General features: G+C 36.5%; 1 protein-coding gene across 1 annotated transcript in view; it reads left to right on the top strand.

Annotated features, from left to right (window-relative positions):
* Positions 1 to 15,376, top strand: part of LOC150090021 (protein fantom-like) — a 234,503-nt gene that overhangs the window by 161,832 nt on the left and 57,295 nt on the right. Inside the window, exons 21-22 of the mRNA XM_090390151.1 lie at positions 3,084 to 3,153; positions 5,351 to 5,480. Coding sequence (XP_090246277.1) covers positions 3,084 to 3,153; positions 5,351 to 5,480 — 200 coding nt within the window. The remainder of the gene's footprint in view (positions 1 to 3,083; positions 3,154 to 5,350; positions 5,481 to 15,376) is intronic.

Below are 15,376 nucleotides of genomic sequence, written 5' to 3'. Positions count from 1 at the left end.
AGATTAGCTAATTCAGATCCCCCATCCCCTGTGTACTGTTATGGAGACTGATAATGACAACTCATTTACTAAATATATTTGTAATATATTTGTCCTTGCTTTTAGATCCCTCATAAGATGTAAAAAATAACCAGAAATTTTAATAATATTAAATTTTGCAGAATTTAATATTTAATTAATGTACATAGATTAATAATAGAGTATTCTAAGTTTTTTGAGTATTCTAATAGAGTTTTTTGATTACTAATACTTAATATTCTTGAACAAGCACAAAGAAAATTTATGGATCATCTATGCTCCAAAATACATATTGAATATTGAAATGCTGACTTGTTCTTTTATTAAGCTTGCGAATAATAATAGATATTTATTATTATTTTATTATTATTATTAATTTATTATTACTGTTTTACAAATTACAAAGGTTAAAGAAAAAGTACTAGCAGCACTGTATTTTATCTCTAGTATCATTGACCTTAGACAATGAATATATTGTGCTGGAGGTATCACTGGTAATAAATTCCTAGGCCACATCCTTGTCCACAATGATGGATTAAAAACTGATTACCTATTACAATCCACAACAGTCTTTTCAGATAGTGTAGTGCTTACCAAATCTCTGCAAAATGCAGTATACAGTGGAACTCAAAAATCAAACTACAGTACATATTAACTCAGTGACAAAACATTATACAAAATACATGAGATATACTGATTTCCGCCGACCGGGCTAGCCAGGTGGGTAAAGTGCCTGCCTGGCAACCCAAAGGTCGCGGGTTCGATTCCCGCCTCGGGCTTGGATCAAAGTACTGCAAAAACCTTGGGAGGTGCACTATGGCCACAGAAGCCGATGCGCCAACAACTACCAAAACCAAAAAATACTGATTTCCAAAATGTACTTCTTTTTTTTGTCCTCGCCTTTTTTCCATTATATATATGAGGTCAGCGTTATTACTGTTTTGGCATGAAATTTTTGCGGCCGGATGACCTTCCTGACACCAACCCTTATCCTTTATCTGGTCTGGGGATATGCAGTGGTCATTCCCTGACCTTCCACATCCTCCATATTTGGTAGTCACAGGCTCGAACTCTGGTCTAATCAGGAAGTGTGTGCTACGCACTGCTGCTCCTGCCCACCTGGCTACGGAGACGATTTCCAAAATGTACTTTAAGTATTACTAAATATGAAAATATCAGCTCACTCAGTCCTTTGGTACAATAGGCAACTGCTCTCCTGAAGTAAAGAAATTATACTTTCTGTTGACAGAAAAATCCCCTCAGAACCAGTACCTGCTCTTAACAACAGCCTTGGCACGTCCTATTGTATCACAAATCCAAATAAAACATATCACAAATCAAACTGTTTTGTGACACGTGATGTCAGATATTAGAAATATTCAGTATTTTGTATCAGTCATCAGACCAGAACAACTCTATGGATTATGATGTGGAGATTGTGCATTGGCATGATACTGCTGAATATTCACATGGTTTACACTAAGCCTGAAGGAGCAGAAGCATTTTCATATTGAATTTTGCTTGGTGGGAAAAAGGTTAGTATTTTTGTACCATTCATCAGACTAGAACAACTTTATGGATCATGATGGAAATTGTGCATTGGCATGATACTACTGAATGTTCATGTGGTTTACATGAAGTCTAAAGGAGCAGAAGCATTTTCATATTGAATTTTGCTTGATGGGCAAAAGGTAAAAGCCTTTCAATCTGTTGTGGCAGTGTTCATGGCAAGTGTCATCTTAGTTGTCCCTTCATTGTAGAATGTGAAGTGATGAGCATCTGCCACAATCCGCTCTAACATGAGTCCTGTAACTTCACCTTGTTCCCCAAAAATGAAAGCAGCTCTGCAACTAGTGTTTTGAAAACAGGCAAAACATCTTATATGCCTTAAATCAATTTCCTGCAGATATTAATAAAAACTACTTTGCAGATGAAATTTTTTTGGTTACTCAGGTACTGGAAAACATTTTACAGATGCGTGGTAATTATGTTAAAGTAATTTAATGAAGAACTGTGTGATAATAAATTGTGCCTTCCTGTTATTACCTGGTTGTCACTACTTTTTTTTTTCAGCTCTCATATAAGACTTTAAATAATATTTCATCTAAATATTAAAATATTTTTAGTTTTACTTGGATTATAAAAGAATTACTGATTGTGTTACAGAATTAATTTAAATAAACAAGTTTTCAGCTTTATTTTATATGATTAATTTGACATTAAATTAATATGTGGCATCATTTCTGTACTCAGTTAAACCAACCAAAGTTGTACAAAGGACATCATTATAAAATATTTCATATTGTGAAATCCTACGCAGTATGTTACTTATCTCCTATACTTTGAATAAGTAATGCTTCCCCAATAGCAAACTCTATTTTTATTTATTCTCAGTGGATACCACCACCTAGACAGCTGTTTCAGGGCTAATTGATGTGGCAACAGCGGCCAGGTAGGTACTTGAAGTTTAAGAGCTGACAACCCAGTTAAGATTTGTTGTGAAGGTTTTCGTATTGTCTCATATCATGAAAGATTTCACAATATTCTATGTTTTATAATGATGCCCTTCATAAAATTGTTGATTTAATTGCACTAATGTATATGTCAGTTGAATTTTTATTGAAGTTTGAGGTTTCTTGCCCTTAAAATTTATGAATATGATTATACATCACTTTGGTATCTCTATTATTGCAAAAATAAGTTGCAACTGGATTGTCAGTTCTTATATTTTTGGGTACCTACCCTTCCACCTATGAGGTTATTTAGCACTGAGCCAACCATTTAGTTTGTGATAACCACTAGGAATAAGTTTTAGTAGGCTCTATTGGGGAAGTGTTACATTTGAAGTATACGAGTTGGGCAGCTCATTGTGAAGGATTTCACAATATGAGACGTTTTATAATAATGATGTCCTTCATACATCTTCAGTTGGTGTAACTGCATACAGAAATGATGATGGACTAACTTGTCTGTCAGTTGAATCCTTCTTGTCCTTAAAATTTATATGAGTCTTAAGACAAGAGTGGCAATTTTATAATGTTGCTTAAGCAAGTTTTCAATTTTAGGCCTGAATATAACAGCACCTCACAGTATATTATTCAAGTAGATGACTTCTTTCTTTTCTACCTTCATAGAGTAAGTGTTGAAGTATTTTTATTCATTTTTATTCTTTATAAACTTCTACTGTAAAAGCTTAAAGTGAAAAAAAAATTTTTTCAGTTAAACTTATATAAATATAATATGCACACGTACACTGTCCAGTCAAACATTATGACCACCTACCTTATAATAGGTATGTCCTCCTCTTGCTGCTGTTACTGCCGTCACAGAGTGAGGGACTTTGTAAAGCCTTGAACATTGCAGGTGTGTCATACAGTGTCACCACGATTGTGTCCTGTAGATCTGCAGTAGTCCACGGTGGAAAGTCCATGTCAATCCACAAATTCCAGAAATATTCTGTGGGATTCATTTTACAAATTCAGCAGCTGGGTTGCACCTGGAAGTCATTTTTGTGTTCAGCAGACCACCCTCAAACAATACCAGAAACTTGGCAGGGTGCATTATTCTGCTGGAACACACCTGTGCCAGCCATCCATAAAAGACGGTCACCATGAAGGAATGTACCTGATCAGCCACAATGGATAGGTAGTTTTTAGCATTCAGAATGCAGTCTAGGCATATGAGGGCTCTAAGAAATTCCCAGGAAAACATTCCCCATACCAAAACACTGTTGCTGTTGCTGTGTTTCTGTTGTACCAGGACATCAGAGTGATTCCTCTCTGCAGTTTGTTGCTGCACCCTCCACTACCATCCATAATGTATAGAAGAAAACAATTCATCGGAAAAGGCAACTCTTTACCGGTCATCATTGGTTCAATGATTCTATTAGATGCTAATTTTAGGCTTCTGTCTATCAGCTTGCACAAGGCAGGACAGCCTACATTCAGCATGGGGACACCCACCATTGGCACTGTGACTACTTAATCTGCTATCTGTCCACTCTTGGAATGCCTTAACTACAACACTACGTGAATAGCCCACAAGATTTGCAGTTTTGTAACACTGTCGCCCTTCAATTATTACCCAGCAGTCTTCCCTTTTTTTGAAATCTATCAGATCACTTCCCTTGTCCATGTCAGTCAATTACTTTGTACGGACTGTATGCCATCAACCTGCAGTAAAAGTGTTACTGGTTCTCACCACAACTGACACATGCACCACCATAATGGGAGGAAGGTGGGTTGCAAAACACCAGTGGTAATGATTTTACTGGTTAGGAATTATTTGTGAAAAAATTTACAATAGTTGTTGAGTGTGATGAAGATGCCATTTAATGTAATTTATTCCAGTTATTTTATTTATTTATTGATTAGTGTTACTATTTTTTATTTTTATTGTTATTATTTTATTTATCTTATTTATTTATTTATTTTTTTGTTGTTGTATTTGCTAGTTGCCTAGTATCATACTGGACTAAACTGGCACCAAATTATGTGTTGCATATTTATAATTGACTTTATGTTTGATGGTCTTCTGGTTAACCACATGAACCAGAAGGTACTTACTTTAAATAGATTTACTGAGGCTTTATTAGCATTCATTGAATGCTAATAAAGCGTTCACTTTTAAAGAAGTGAACGCAAACTGAAAATTTGAATAATCAGGCTTGTAATTTGCAGTAAAACCAAAGCGTTATTAATGACAGCAATAGATATTTCAAAAGAGTAAGAAAAAATGTACCATGCATATATCAGTTCCCAAGGATGCCCAAAGATTACAGATTTTATCTTTAATAAGAATAGTAGTTTTTCTCAGAGTGACAACAGATGTATCTTATCTTCCCAAGAAGGTTTTTAAAGTCTTCATTTATTGCCTTGCATGTCTGTTTCTGTAAGAGTGCTTCTCCAGTGTTGTTAATTTAATTCTTTTAGACCTTGAATGAGAATATGTACAATCAATTTATAACATCATAAACATCATATAAAGGCAGTAAAGACTGTTGTATTGCCTTTGTGTGATGTGTAATTATTGCTTTGCACTTGCCTATTTATTTATTTACTTACCTATCCTTATTTTACGCATTGTGTACATTGTACTAACTAGCATTATATGGAATTATGCCAACATAATTGTTAACTCCTGGCTTTATGACCAGGGAATGGTCATAAATTTTAGATTTCCTCTATATATATGTAAACTATATGTAACTTGTTTTTGAAGTTGCTTTTTCCCTCTCTGCTGAAGCATATGCAAAGTATGAATAATATTGTGTGCTGTTTTGTAATTTTTTAAATGCATTATTTTATGATAAATTTCAATGTTTATATGGTAGCACAAAACAACTGTAGAACTACATCAAGCATTGGGTACTGATTATAGAACTGTAGCAGCATGCTCTATTAGTTTCAAAGGAATTTTAGATCAAACACATGGCAGACTTCATGGCAGACAGCAACTCATTGGTAAGTGTGATAATTTTAACTTCCATTTTGATTTCAAATATACAATCAAATCCTGTTACAACAGATACCATTTTAATGAATTCACTATAGCAAAAATATTTCTGGGTTCAGCCTGACTTCTCTTTGTATCATTTGAATTAATTAGTTTTAACAAAAAATTCAGCACAATGAATTATTTTCAAAGCCCATTTATGCCTAAAATGTACTAGTTTACAACGAAAAAAAAAAAAAAAAAAAAAAACTATTAGAAAATTATGAATTGTATTGCATAGCTCATATTATTTTGCATTGCATAGCCCACAGTACAGCCATGGAAGCATTTCCTTGATGGAAAAAAATGGAAGTGTTAAAAGATGTATTAAAAGAATTTATTATCACATCCTTTACTGTGGTATCTACATATTTTTATTACTTGTTTTTTTTTATAAGTTGAATTTTCCTATTAATGCAGACAAAAATATATTTACTATAAAAATATTTTTATATTTAATATAAAAAGTATAGTAATATGTGAAAAGTAACTAACTAAGTTGTATCTACTATACCATATTTCTGAAAGTTTGACGTTTCTAATAAAATTAAGAGATGCTTTCAAAATGACACTCTCTGAAGTTATTAAGGTAAACATGATTGGCTGTTTTTAATAATACATTCAATAAATGTCATTTGAAGAAATGTCAACCATTGTTCAATTGTCAAACACATTTGAATGATTTTGTTAAGCTACTTTTTTGTATGGGCTTTCTTTCATGTAACTTAAATAATATTGCATCATTATTTGGTTTGTTTTTTAAGTAATATCACATCTTTATTTATTTGTTATTAGAAGTAACTGTGTGTGAACAGTTAAGTTCTTTGGCAGCAAATTGCTTTGGAAAATATGCATAGTAGTATGGTACCAGAAGTAGAACTACCATAATGGGAAGATGTAGAAGTGACGTTTTTGGTATTAGAATATTCCAGGTACTTAATAAGATAAACGGCATTATTTATGTCATATGTAATTATATTTTTTTCCCATTAAAAGAGCCTAATTTGGAATATGTTGAAAAATCTAATTTAATACAGTGGATGTTGCTTATTGTAATCACATTAAGTTTACAAAAATCAGTAACATTAAATGACTGATAACAGTAAATGGAGGGATTTTTTTTTGATGAATTATAAAAAGTTTATCATACCAATCTTTATTTACCATCCAGCACAGTATATGTAGTACAATATAAATACATCTCAACTGGTTTGTGTTGAAATTTAAAAAAAATATGAATTTGAAAAACAGCAAATGAAAAAAACACTTTAGTATTAGTATTAGTATTAGTAACGGCCGCATGGTGCAAGAAAGCCTATGGCTTATGCTGCACCAGCCAAAAAAAAAAAAAAAAATCCGAACAAAACAATGATAAAAACAAAAAAAAAAATAAATAAAATAAATAAATAAAATAAACTAAACAATAATAATTAATAAATAAAAAAATATATATAAATAAAATAAAATATAAATAAAAAGGAAATTAAACCTATCATCCTATGCGCTTTCCTTACCCGAAAGTACTATCCAGATGACCTTTGAATTTCCCCAAACTGTCGGCCTCTACCACCCATGAAGGCAACTTATTCCAGTAATTTATAACTCGCTGGCTAAAATAAATCTTCCTGCAGTCCAATCTAAACATTTCCCCCCGTAACTTGAATTTATGTCCCCTAGTTCTAGCATCATTTATAATCTTGAAAATTTCGTCCTCATTCATTTTACTGATGCCTCTCAGAGCCTTAAACACCTCAATCAAATCTCCTCTAAGGTGTCTAGTTTCCAAACTCTGCAACCCACATATTCGAAGTCTTTCTTCATAAGGATGCCCTTTTGCCGATCTCACCAGGCGAGTTACCCTTCTTTGCACCCTTTCAAGAAGCTCGATGTCTTTCTTTAGGTGCGGTCTCCATACTTGAACACAGTATTCCAAGTGTGGTCTAACATAAGCCTTATATAATGGGATTATCACGTCCCTATCTCTACTTGCAAAAGTTCGATAGATCATCGATAGGACACCATGGGCCTTCCTTGCAACCTGTTTACAATGCTCAGAGAATTTCATGTCTGACCGTATCGTAACACCCAAGTCCCTTTCCTCCAGTACTGGGTTTAGTTGAACTCCACCAAGTGAATAAGTTTTTTTGGGATTACTGTTTCCCAGGTGTAATACCTTACACTTTGTTGGATTAAAGCACAGCTGCCATTTTTCTGACCATTCTTGAAGTCTATCTAGGTCTCTCTGAAGAAGCTCAGCTTGACAGTGATCATTAACTACTCTACCAATTTTAACGTCATCTGCAAATTTAGACATCACGCCCTCTATCCCTTCATCAATATCGTTTATGAAAATTAAAAACAACAGTGGTCCTAATACTGATCCTTGGGGAACCCCACTTCTTACATCAACCCAATCTGAGGAATAGCCATTTATCACAACCCTCTGCCTCCTGCCCTGAAGCCATCCTTCTATCCATCTAAGGATTTTCCCAGTGATTCCAACCTGTTCCAGCTTATAAAGCAACCGCTCATGTGGGACTGAGTCAAAAGCTTTGCTGAAATCTAAATAAATAATGTCGAAATTATTCCCTAAATCCAGCTCGTGAGTGACCCTTTCGAAATAGCGAACCAGATTTGTTAAACATGATTTTCCCTTTACAAAACCATGCTGAGTATCCTTGAGAATTTCAATTCGATCCAAATGATCCTGAATTCCACCCTTGATCATTGCCTCCATGATTTTCCCTACTACTGAAGTCAGACTGACAGGTCGATAATTTCCAACTTCACTTTTAGAGCCACCCTTATGTATGGGAGATACATTTGCACTTTTCCAATCCAAGGGAATCTCCCCAGAGTCTAGTGATGCTCGTAATTAGCCTCAATGGTTCAATGCACTCGCTTGCCGCCTCTCTTAAGATTATAGGGTATATTCCATCAACTCCAGGAGCCTTACTGGTCTGTAGGCTCGAAAGTTTTTTCATTAAATAATCTTGCAAAATTTCAATATCATTAATTACATATTTTTTAACTTCGCTCCCACAATTTCCCATTGCCACAAAAGGCTTTTCATTTGTAAATATCGATGCAAAATAACTGTTGAGTTCATCTGCAACGGCAGCTGGTGTATTTATTACTATCCCCTTTCCCTTACGTAAAGGTCCGATCTGGTTTGTCCTGCTCTTCTTGGCATTTATATATGTGAAGAATTCTTTATCCCCCCTCTTTGCTCTGTTTGCTAGTGATTTCTCATAAACTGCCTTCGCCTGTCGAACCTTTTCTGTGGCTCTATTACAGATCACCTTGTAGCTGTTATAGGCTTCAGTACTTTTTATTGCTCTGTAACCTTTCCATGCCACCTTTTTTCTGCTCAAATAATGCGGCAACTTCGCTATTCATCCAACTTGGAACCCTCCTCGTGGAGTATTTTTTTAATGGTATATACGCATTCAAGGCATCTGTGATTAATGTTTTAAAAGCGTACCACAGTTCAATTGTATTCATTCTCTGCGCGATATCTACCCAGTTAATAGAGGCCATGTAGTACCTTAAGGCATCGTAATTTCCTTTTCTGAAATTAAAACCCATTCCTTTGCCTTTTACTTCTGCTACCTCTCTCGTCATCATCCACCGTAGAACTCCGTGATCACTTCCTGCTACTGGTTCCTCTACTGTCAGCCCTGTTATGTCATCTGATTCATGTGTGATGATGAGGTCTAGGATATTCTTTTCTCTAGTACTTTCCCTGACATGTTGATACAAATAACAGTCATCTAGTTGATTTAAAAATTTTGTTCCCCATGTCGAGTTTCCTTCCCATTTACTCCAATCAATTAGAGGCAAATTGAAATCACCCATAATAAGGCATTGACGCTTACTTGCCCATTCCATTTGCATGTAGAGGCTTTTGTCATAATCTTTATAGACATATCAACCCATTGTTTAAAAAATCTCACCATTGTTTGGTTCAATTTTTTAAACAATAAAACTATTTTAAAATCTTTAGCATTAAACGTTCACTGTGTTCTTGCAACTGTAAAATAATTTATAATCCTTATTTTTCCCTCCCTTAAGTTCTAATACACTCTGTAATATTTCAGTAGATTTTCTAATTTCTCTGGTTGTTGAATAACTTCATAGCTCACTGGCATGGACAACCATATTATTGAATTGAGTCAATTTGGGCTGTGTATCTGTTAATTTCAGAATGAAATACAGTAATACTCTGACTTACGCTACCCCGACTTACGCGAACTCGGAGTTATGCGGTTCTTGAATTTTTTGTTTGGTGTATATCTAAAATTAGCTTACCAGTGATTTGGAAGTCAAATCATAAAGCTTGGGTGACAGCTTCCGTTTTTGAGGACTGGTTTGGTCACCACTTCATACCCGAAGTCGAACGTTATTGCAAGTCTAAACAGATTCCATTTAAAGTGATGCTTCTTATTGACAGTGCACCCGGTCACCCTCCTGCCACCCTAATTAATTTCGACCCACGTGTGAAAGTTGTGTTTTTGCCTCCAAACACAACCAGCTTGCTTCAACCAATGGACCAGGGAGTCATCAAAACATTCAAGGCTTACTACACGAGGTGTTCGTTTGCACGTCTGAATGAAGCTATGAGACAAAATAGTGAGATATCTGTTAAAGACTTTTGGAAACAATTCAATGTTTTAGATGCCGTAAGAATCATTGAAGAATCTTGGGATGAAATTCACAAAAAAACATTGAATGATGGAAGTAACTTTGTCCATTTTTTTTCAAAACTAAGACGAAAACAACGCCAGAAACTGATCATCTCTCATGTGATAGAAGAAGTTGTTAATCTTGCCAGGCAATTAGATTTGGAAGTCAATGGTGATGATGTCAACGAGCTGTTGGATTCACATAGTCAGAAGCTGACAATGAATGAGCTCATAGAGATGCATGAGCAAAACGTCACTGAACTGTCCGACACTTCAGACCCAGTTCCATCAGAAAAACACACGACAATTGCAAGCTTGACAGAAGGTCTCAGCCTAATTGAAAAGGGCTTAAAAATTTTAGAAAACATGAGACTCCAACGAAGAACGCGTTATAGCTACAAACAAGGAATAAAAAATTTATTAGCTTGCTACAAAGAAATTCTGCGTGAAAAAAATGCGCTGTGTCGTCAGACCAATTTGTTAGATTTTATGAAGCCATCGACATTGAAATAACTTTTTTTTACGTAACCCATTTATTTTTTTAATACATATTTTGTATTAATATGTATAAATAACTGCAATTTTATTAAATATTTTTCTTCTAAACTAGTGTTTTTGTTAGTCCTGGTCCCAATTAAACAAAATTTATATGTATTTATATGCAAAGTTGTACTCCGACTTACGCGAATTTGACTTAAGCGATTTTTGTCGGACCCACCTATCGCATAACTTCGGTGTATTACTGTAATGGTTTTTATATTTGCTGAGGAAAAAAAAAAGGTGACTTCAGGCTGTGCAAAAAAAAAAAGTAGAAAGGATTGTACTGATGATGGAAATTTTGGCCTTGTAAATATTATTAATAACCATAATAACTATTTTACAATGAGTTCTTGCTCTGGTCATGAGTAGTTTTTTCACAAGCTGAGGTAGGTTAGTGTGTAGACTTCTTAGGTTTTTTTTTTTTCTCTCTCTTTCTTCTTTAATAACTCCTTTTATTCCTTTTTATCAGTAGCACTAAAATTTATTTTTAATTTAGAAAAAGGGCTTAGATTAATCATGCTTCCCATATAGGCAAAGAAGGGGAAAATATTTTTGGCAGTTCAGAAGACTAAGTTTGGAATGTAAATGTTCCCTTGTTTCTTTGGAAGAAAAATCTGATAGTAAACATAAAGAATATAGATGGGTGAACTTCGGTCTCTGTCAGAGACTGTAATTTCCTGATTGGGCCCTAACACTGCTCTGTATGAACTACTGCCTTTAATTCTGCTGAACAGCTTCCAAGTGCTGTATTCATAAGGAGATTGAAAACTCAGTTTCACACTATTCCTGGTATCAGCCAGCTTTGATTCATTAGAGCCATTTTTCTTCATTAGTAATTTTTTTCTATAGTGACATACATTTTAGTCAATATGATATAATTGAGATAAAAATCATTTTTGCAAATTTTAACTCTTATCCTATTATATTATATACTAGTCTAGTCTAGTAGCATGTTTCAAAATAACAGCAGTGAAAAGATTAATGGCATTATGTAATATAGTATAAAGAAAATTTCAATAAATTTTTTGTAATGAAATGATTGTGTACCAGAAGTGTATCAAATCAAATTTTAACAGGGAGCTAAATGATTTTGATGACTGACAGGAAAGTGGAAGAGAAATTGTTGAAGCTAAACTTAAAATAGGCACCTGGAGTGAATGGAATCTATCCAATTATAATATTGGAGGCAGCAAAACAGGTAAGCAAACCCTTTAGCCATGATTATAAGAGCATCTTTGGATTCAGGGAAGGTGCAACTGTACCTTTTGGATTCAGGTACAACTGTATACCCAATTTATGTAGGAGATCAAAGGGTAGAATGAGTAATTACAGACATTAAGCTTGACCTCTGTTCCAAGGAAGATAATGATTAAAGAAGTAATGCAGGATTGTGTAGACAGGAATGCAATTATATTGCAGTCGCAGCATAGATTTGTTAAGGCGCAATCTTGTTTGATCAGTCTGATTGGATACTGTGATGCAGTAATGAAGGAACTAGATGCAAAAAATAATTTTGACCTCATATATATTTTGATTTCAGGCAAGATTTTGATACTATTGCACATAAAAGATTGCAATACAAATTGGAGCAGTGTGGCATTAGGAGAAAGTTACTGCTATGGATAAAGGGTTGGTTGACTGGAAAAGACAAAGAGTGGTTATGGACATGGTCTTCTTGTGTTACTGTTATTTGTGGAATTCCCCAGGGTTCAGTACTGGTGTTGTTTTCTATATTTTTTAATGATATTAAAGAAGGCATATCAGAATAAAACAGGCCTACGTGCTCTGGATTCATAATGCGAAAATTTATTTTTATTTTGTTACACAGAGCATTAAAAAACTACAATAAATAAATTAGCTTTCGGCTGGGTGGCAGCCTTCATCGGATTAAAATACTTGAATGGCAGTTGGAATAGAGATGCACTGCCAGGATGGTGCGTGAGGCACGTGGTTAATTGTTTGTTGATGTTTGTGGCTGTGACGTATGGTGGTGACGTGGCCAGCGTTTGTCTATGGATAGAATTACTGACTCTGCGATGGGGTTAACTTGACAACCACTGTTCCTGTTCAAAGCGGTGTCCGAGCATTTTATATTTAGCGATTCCAACCAGGTACGCCTCAGGTAATGGTGGGACCTGTCCACAACCACGACATCGCGGTGTGGGTCGATGTCGTGGTGGGTTGTCCAGACGTGCTCGGCGATAGCTGAGTGTTCTACATCTGCCAAACGGATCGCCCTTTTATGTTTGAGAGACGTTTCTCGAGTCGACGTCCAGTCTCTCCAAAGTAGCAGCTCGTGCAGTCACGGCAAGAGATGCGATAGACCAAACCACTCTGTAGAAGGGTGGGGACAGGTGTTTTTATGTTGGAAAGGAGAGAACGCAGTTTCTTGCCTGGGAGTTGGATGCACTTTATCCCATGCGATCTTAGGATTCTACCGATCTGCTGTGACAGGTTGGGGTAGTATGGGAAGCGTTTGTCTATGGCACATGCACCAGATCACATCGCCTTTTGGTGTCGCTATGTAGACGATGTGTTCGTAGTCATCCCTAGAGACTCAGGTCAGCGACTCCTAACTCACCTCAACTCACTATCGCCCTTCATAAAATTCACGATTGAGCTGGAGTCGAACAACTCTATACCATACCTAGATACACTTGTCCGGCGCGAAGACACATGCTTGAAGACGACAGTTTATCGTAAGCCTATGTGTGCTGGCCAATTTACCAACTTCCAGTCAGCACACGCACGGGGCCACCTCCTCTCAACTGCCCGAACCTTGCTAACTCGTGCCTGGACACACTCCAGCTCCACAGATGAAAGACGCAAAGAGATCACCAGAGTCAAAGTAGACCTTACGAGGTGTGGCTACCCCATCGACGTCCTTGACAGGTGTGATCTACAAGCACGCGACAACGTGACGACCAACAGCAACGCCAACAGTGACGAGTCATCCACGAGGGCATTCATCCCATACTACCCCAACCTGTCACAGCAGATCGGTAGAATCCTAAGATCGCATGGGATAAAGTGCATCCAACTCCCAGGCAAGAAACTGCGTTCTCTCCTTTCCAACATAAAAACACCTGTCCCCACCCTTCTACAGAGTGGTTTGGTCTATCGCATCTCTTGCTGTGACTGCACGAGCTGCTACTTTGGAGAGACTGGACGTCGACTCGAGAAACGTCTCTCAGAACATAAAAGGGCGATCCGTTTGGCAGATGTAGAACACTCAGCTATCGCCGAGCATGTCTGGACAACCCACCACGACATCGACCCACACCGCGATGTCGTGGTTGTGGACAGGTCCCACCATTACCTGAGGCGTACCTGGTTGGAATCGCTAAATATAAAATGCTCGGACACCGCTTTGAACAGGAACAGTGGTTGTCAAGTTAACCCCATCACAGAGTCAGTAATTCTATCCATAGACAAACGCTGGCCACGTCACCACCATACGTCACAGCCACAAACATCAACAAACAATTAACCACGCGCCTCACGCACCATCCTGGCAGTGCATCTCTATTCCAACTGCCATTCAAGTATTTTAATCCGATGAAGGCTGCCACCCAGCCGAAAGCTAATTTATTTATTGTAGTTTTTTAATGCTCTGTGTAACAAAATAAAAATAAATTTTCGCAAGGCATATCAGGTTTAATGCCTAAGTTTGCAGATGATACAAAGGTTGGGAAGGTGATTAATGACAGCAGTCAGAGTATGGTATCCCAAAGAGATCTAGAAAAATTAGGCAGATAGGCTGAGAAGTGGTAATTGAAGTTTAACATTGATGTAAGGTATGCTGCATATGAGTAGCAGTAATTCCAGAATAATGGACCAAATGTGTAACTCAGGATAGTGGAAAATGAAAAGGACCCTGGGGGGGGGGATAATTGTGCAATCAGATAAGAAGTTTTCTGAGCAGTGCAGACAGCCTGCTAGGATGGCTCATGGGGTTTTCTCAATGATATACAGAAATTTTACCAACAGGTATGAGGGGGATGATTATCCCATTGTACAAGGCAATGGTTAGGCCACATCTTGAGTACTATATACAAGTGTAGAAGCCTCATTTTCAAAGAATGTGGATCTCTTGGAATGGGTGCAAAGAAGTGCAACAAGATTAGCAAGTAATGAAAGGATGCTTTTACCAAAAAGACTTTGGTCCTGAAAATTGCAGCATCTAGAGACTAGCACATTTGAAGAGATCTGATTTGAGATGTTTAAGGCTTTGAACAGATTGAGTAAGCTCAGTGATGATGGCATCCTTGCTCTTGCTTAGATTACACACATGGGGGTAGGGGGAGGGAATAAATTCAAATTGAGGAAGGGTGGTTGCAGGGCAATGTGCGGAAGTTTGACTTCAGCCAGCAGGTAGTTGATTGTCGGAATAGGCTTCCATCTAGTATTGTGGAAGTGGGTAGTTTGAATAAATTCAGAGAAGAACTAGACAAACTATGAGAGGAGATGACCATTGAGGGAAGTAGTTTTTTTTTTTTTTTTTTATAAGTTTATCATTACTCCCATTATACTAAATACTGTCTCTCTGGACCTCATTATGTGTGTGTGTTTTCAGCATTGTCATTTTCCTTAGTGTCATATGCACACAGTGAAAGTGCACTGTTCCTAATAAATTTACT

The sequence above is a fragment of the Mastigoproctus giganteus genome, chromosome 2 (genome assembly GCF_048544385.1).
Source record: "Mastigoproctus giganteus isolate SK-2022 chromosome 2, ASM4854438v1, whole genome shotgun sequence".
Classification (NCBI taxonomy): domain Eukaryota; kingdom Metazoa; phylum Arthropoda; class Arachnida; order Uropygi; family Thelyphonidae; genus Mastigoproctus; species Mastigoproctus giganteus.
The sequence above is the reverse complement of the archived record's forward strand: the minus strand, read 5'-3'. Positions and strand labels throughout refer to the sequence as shown.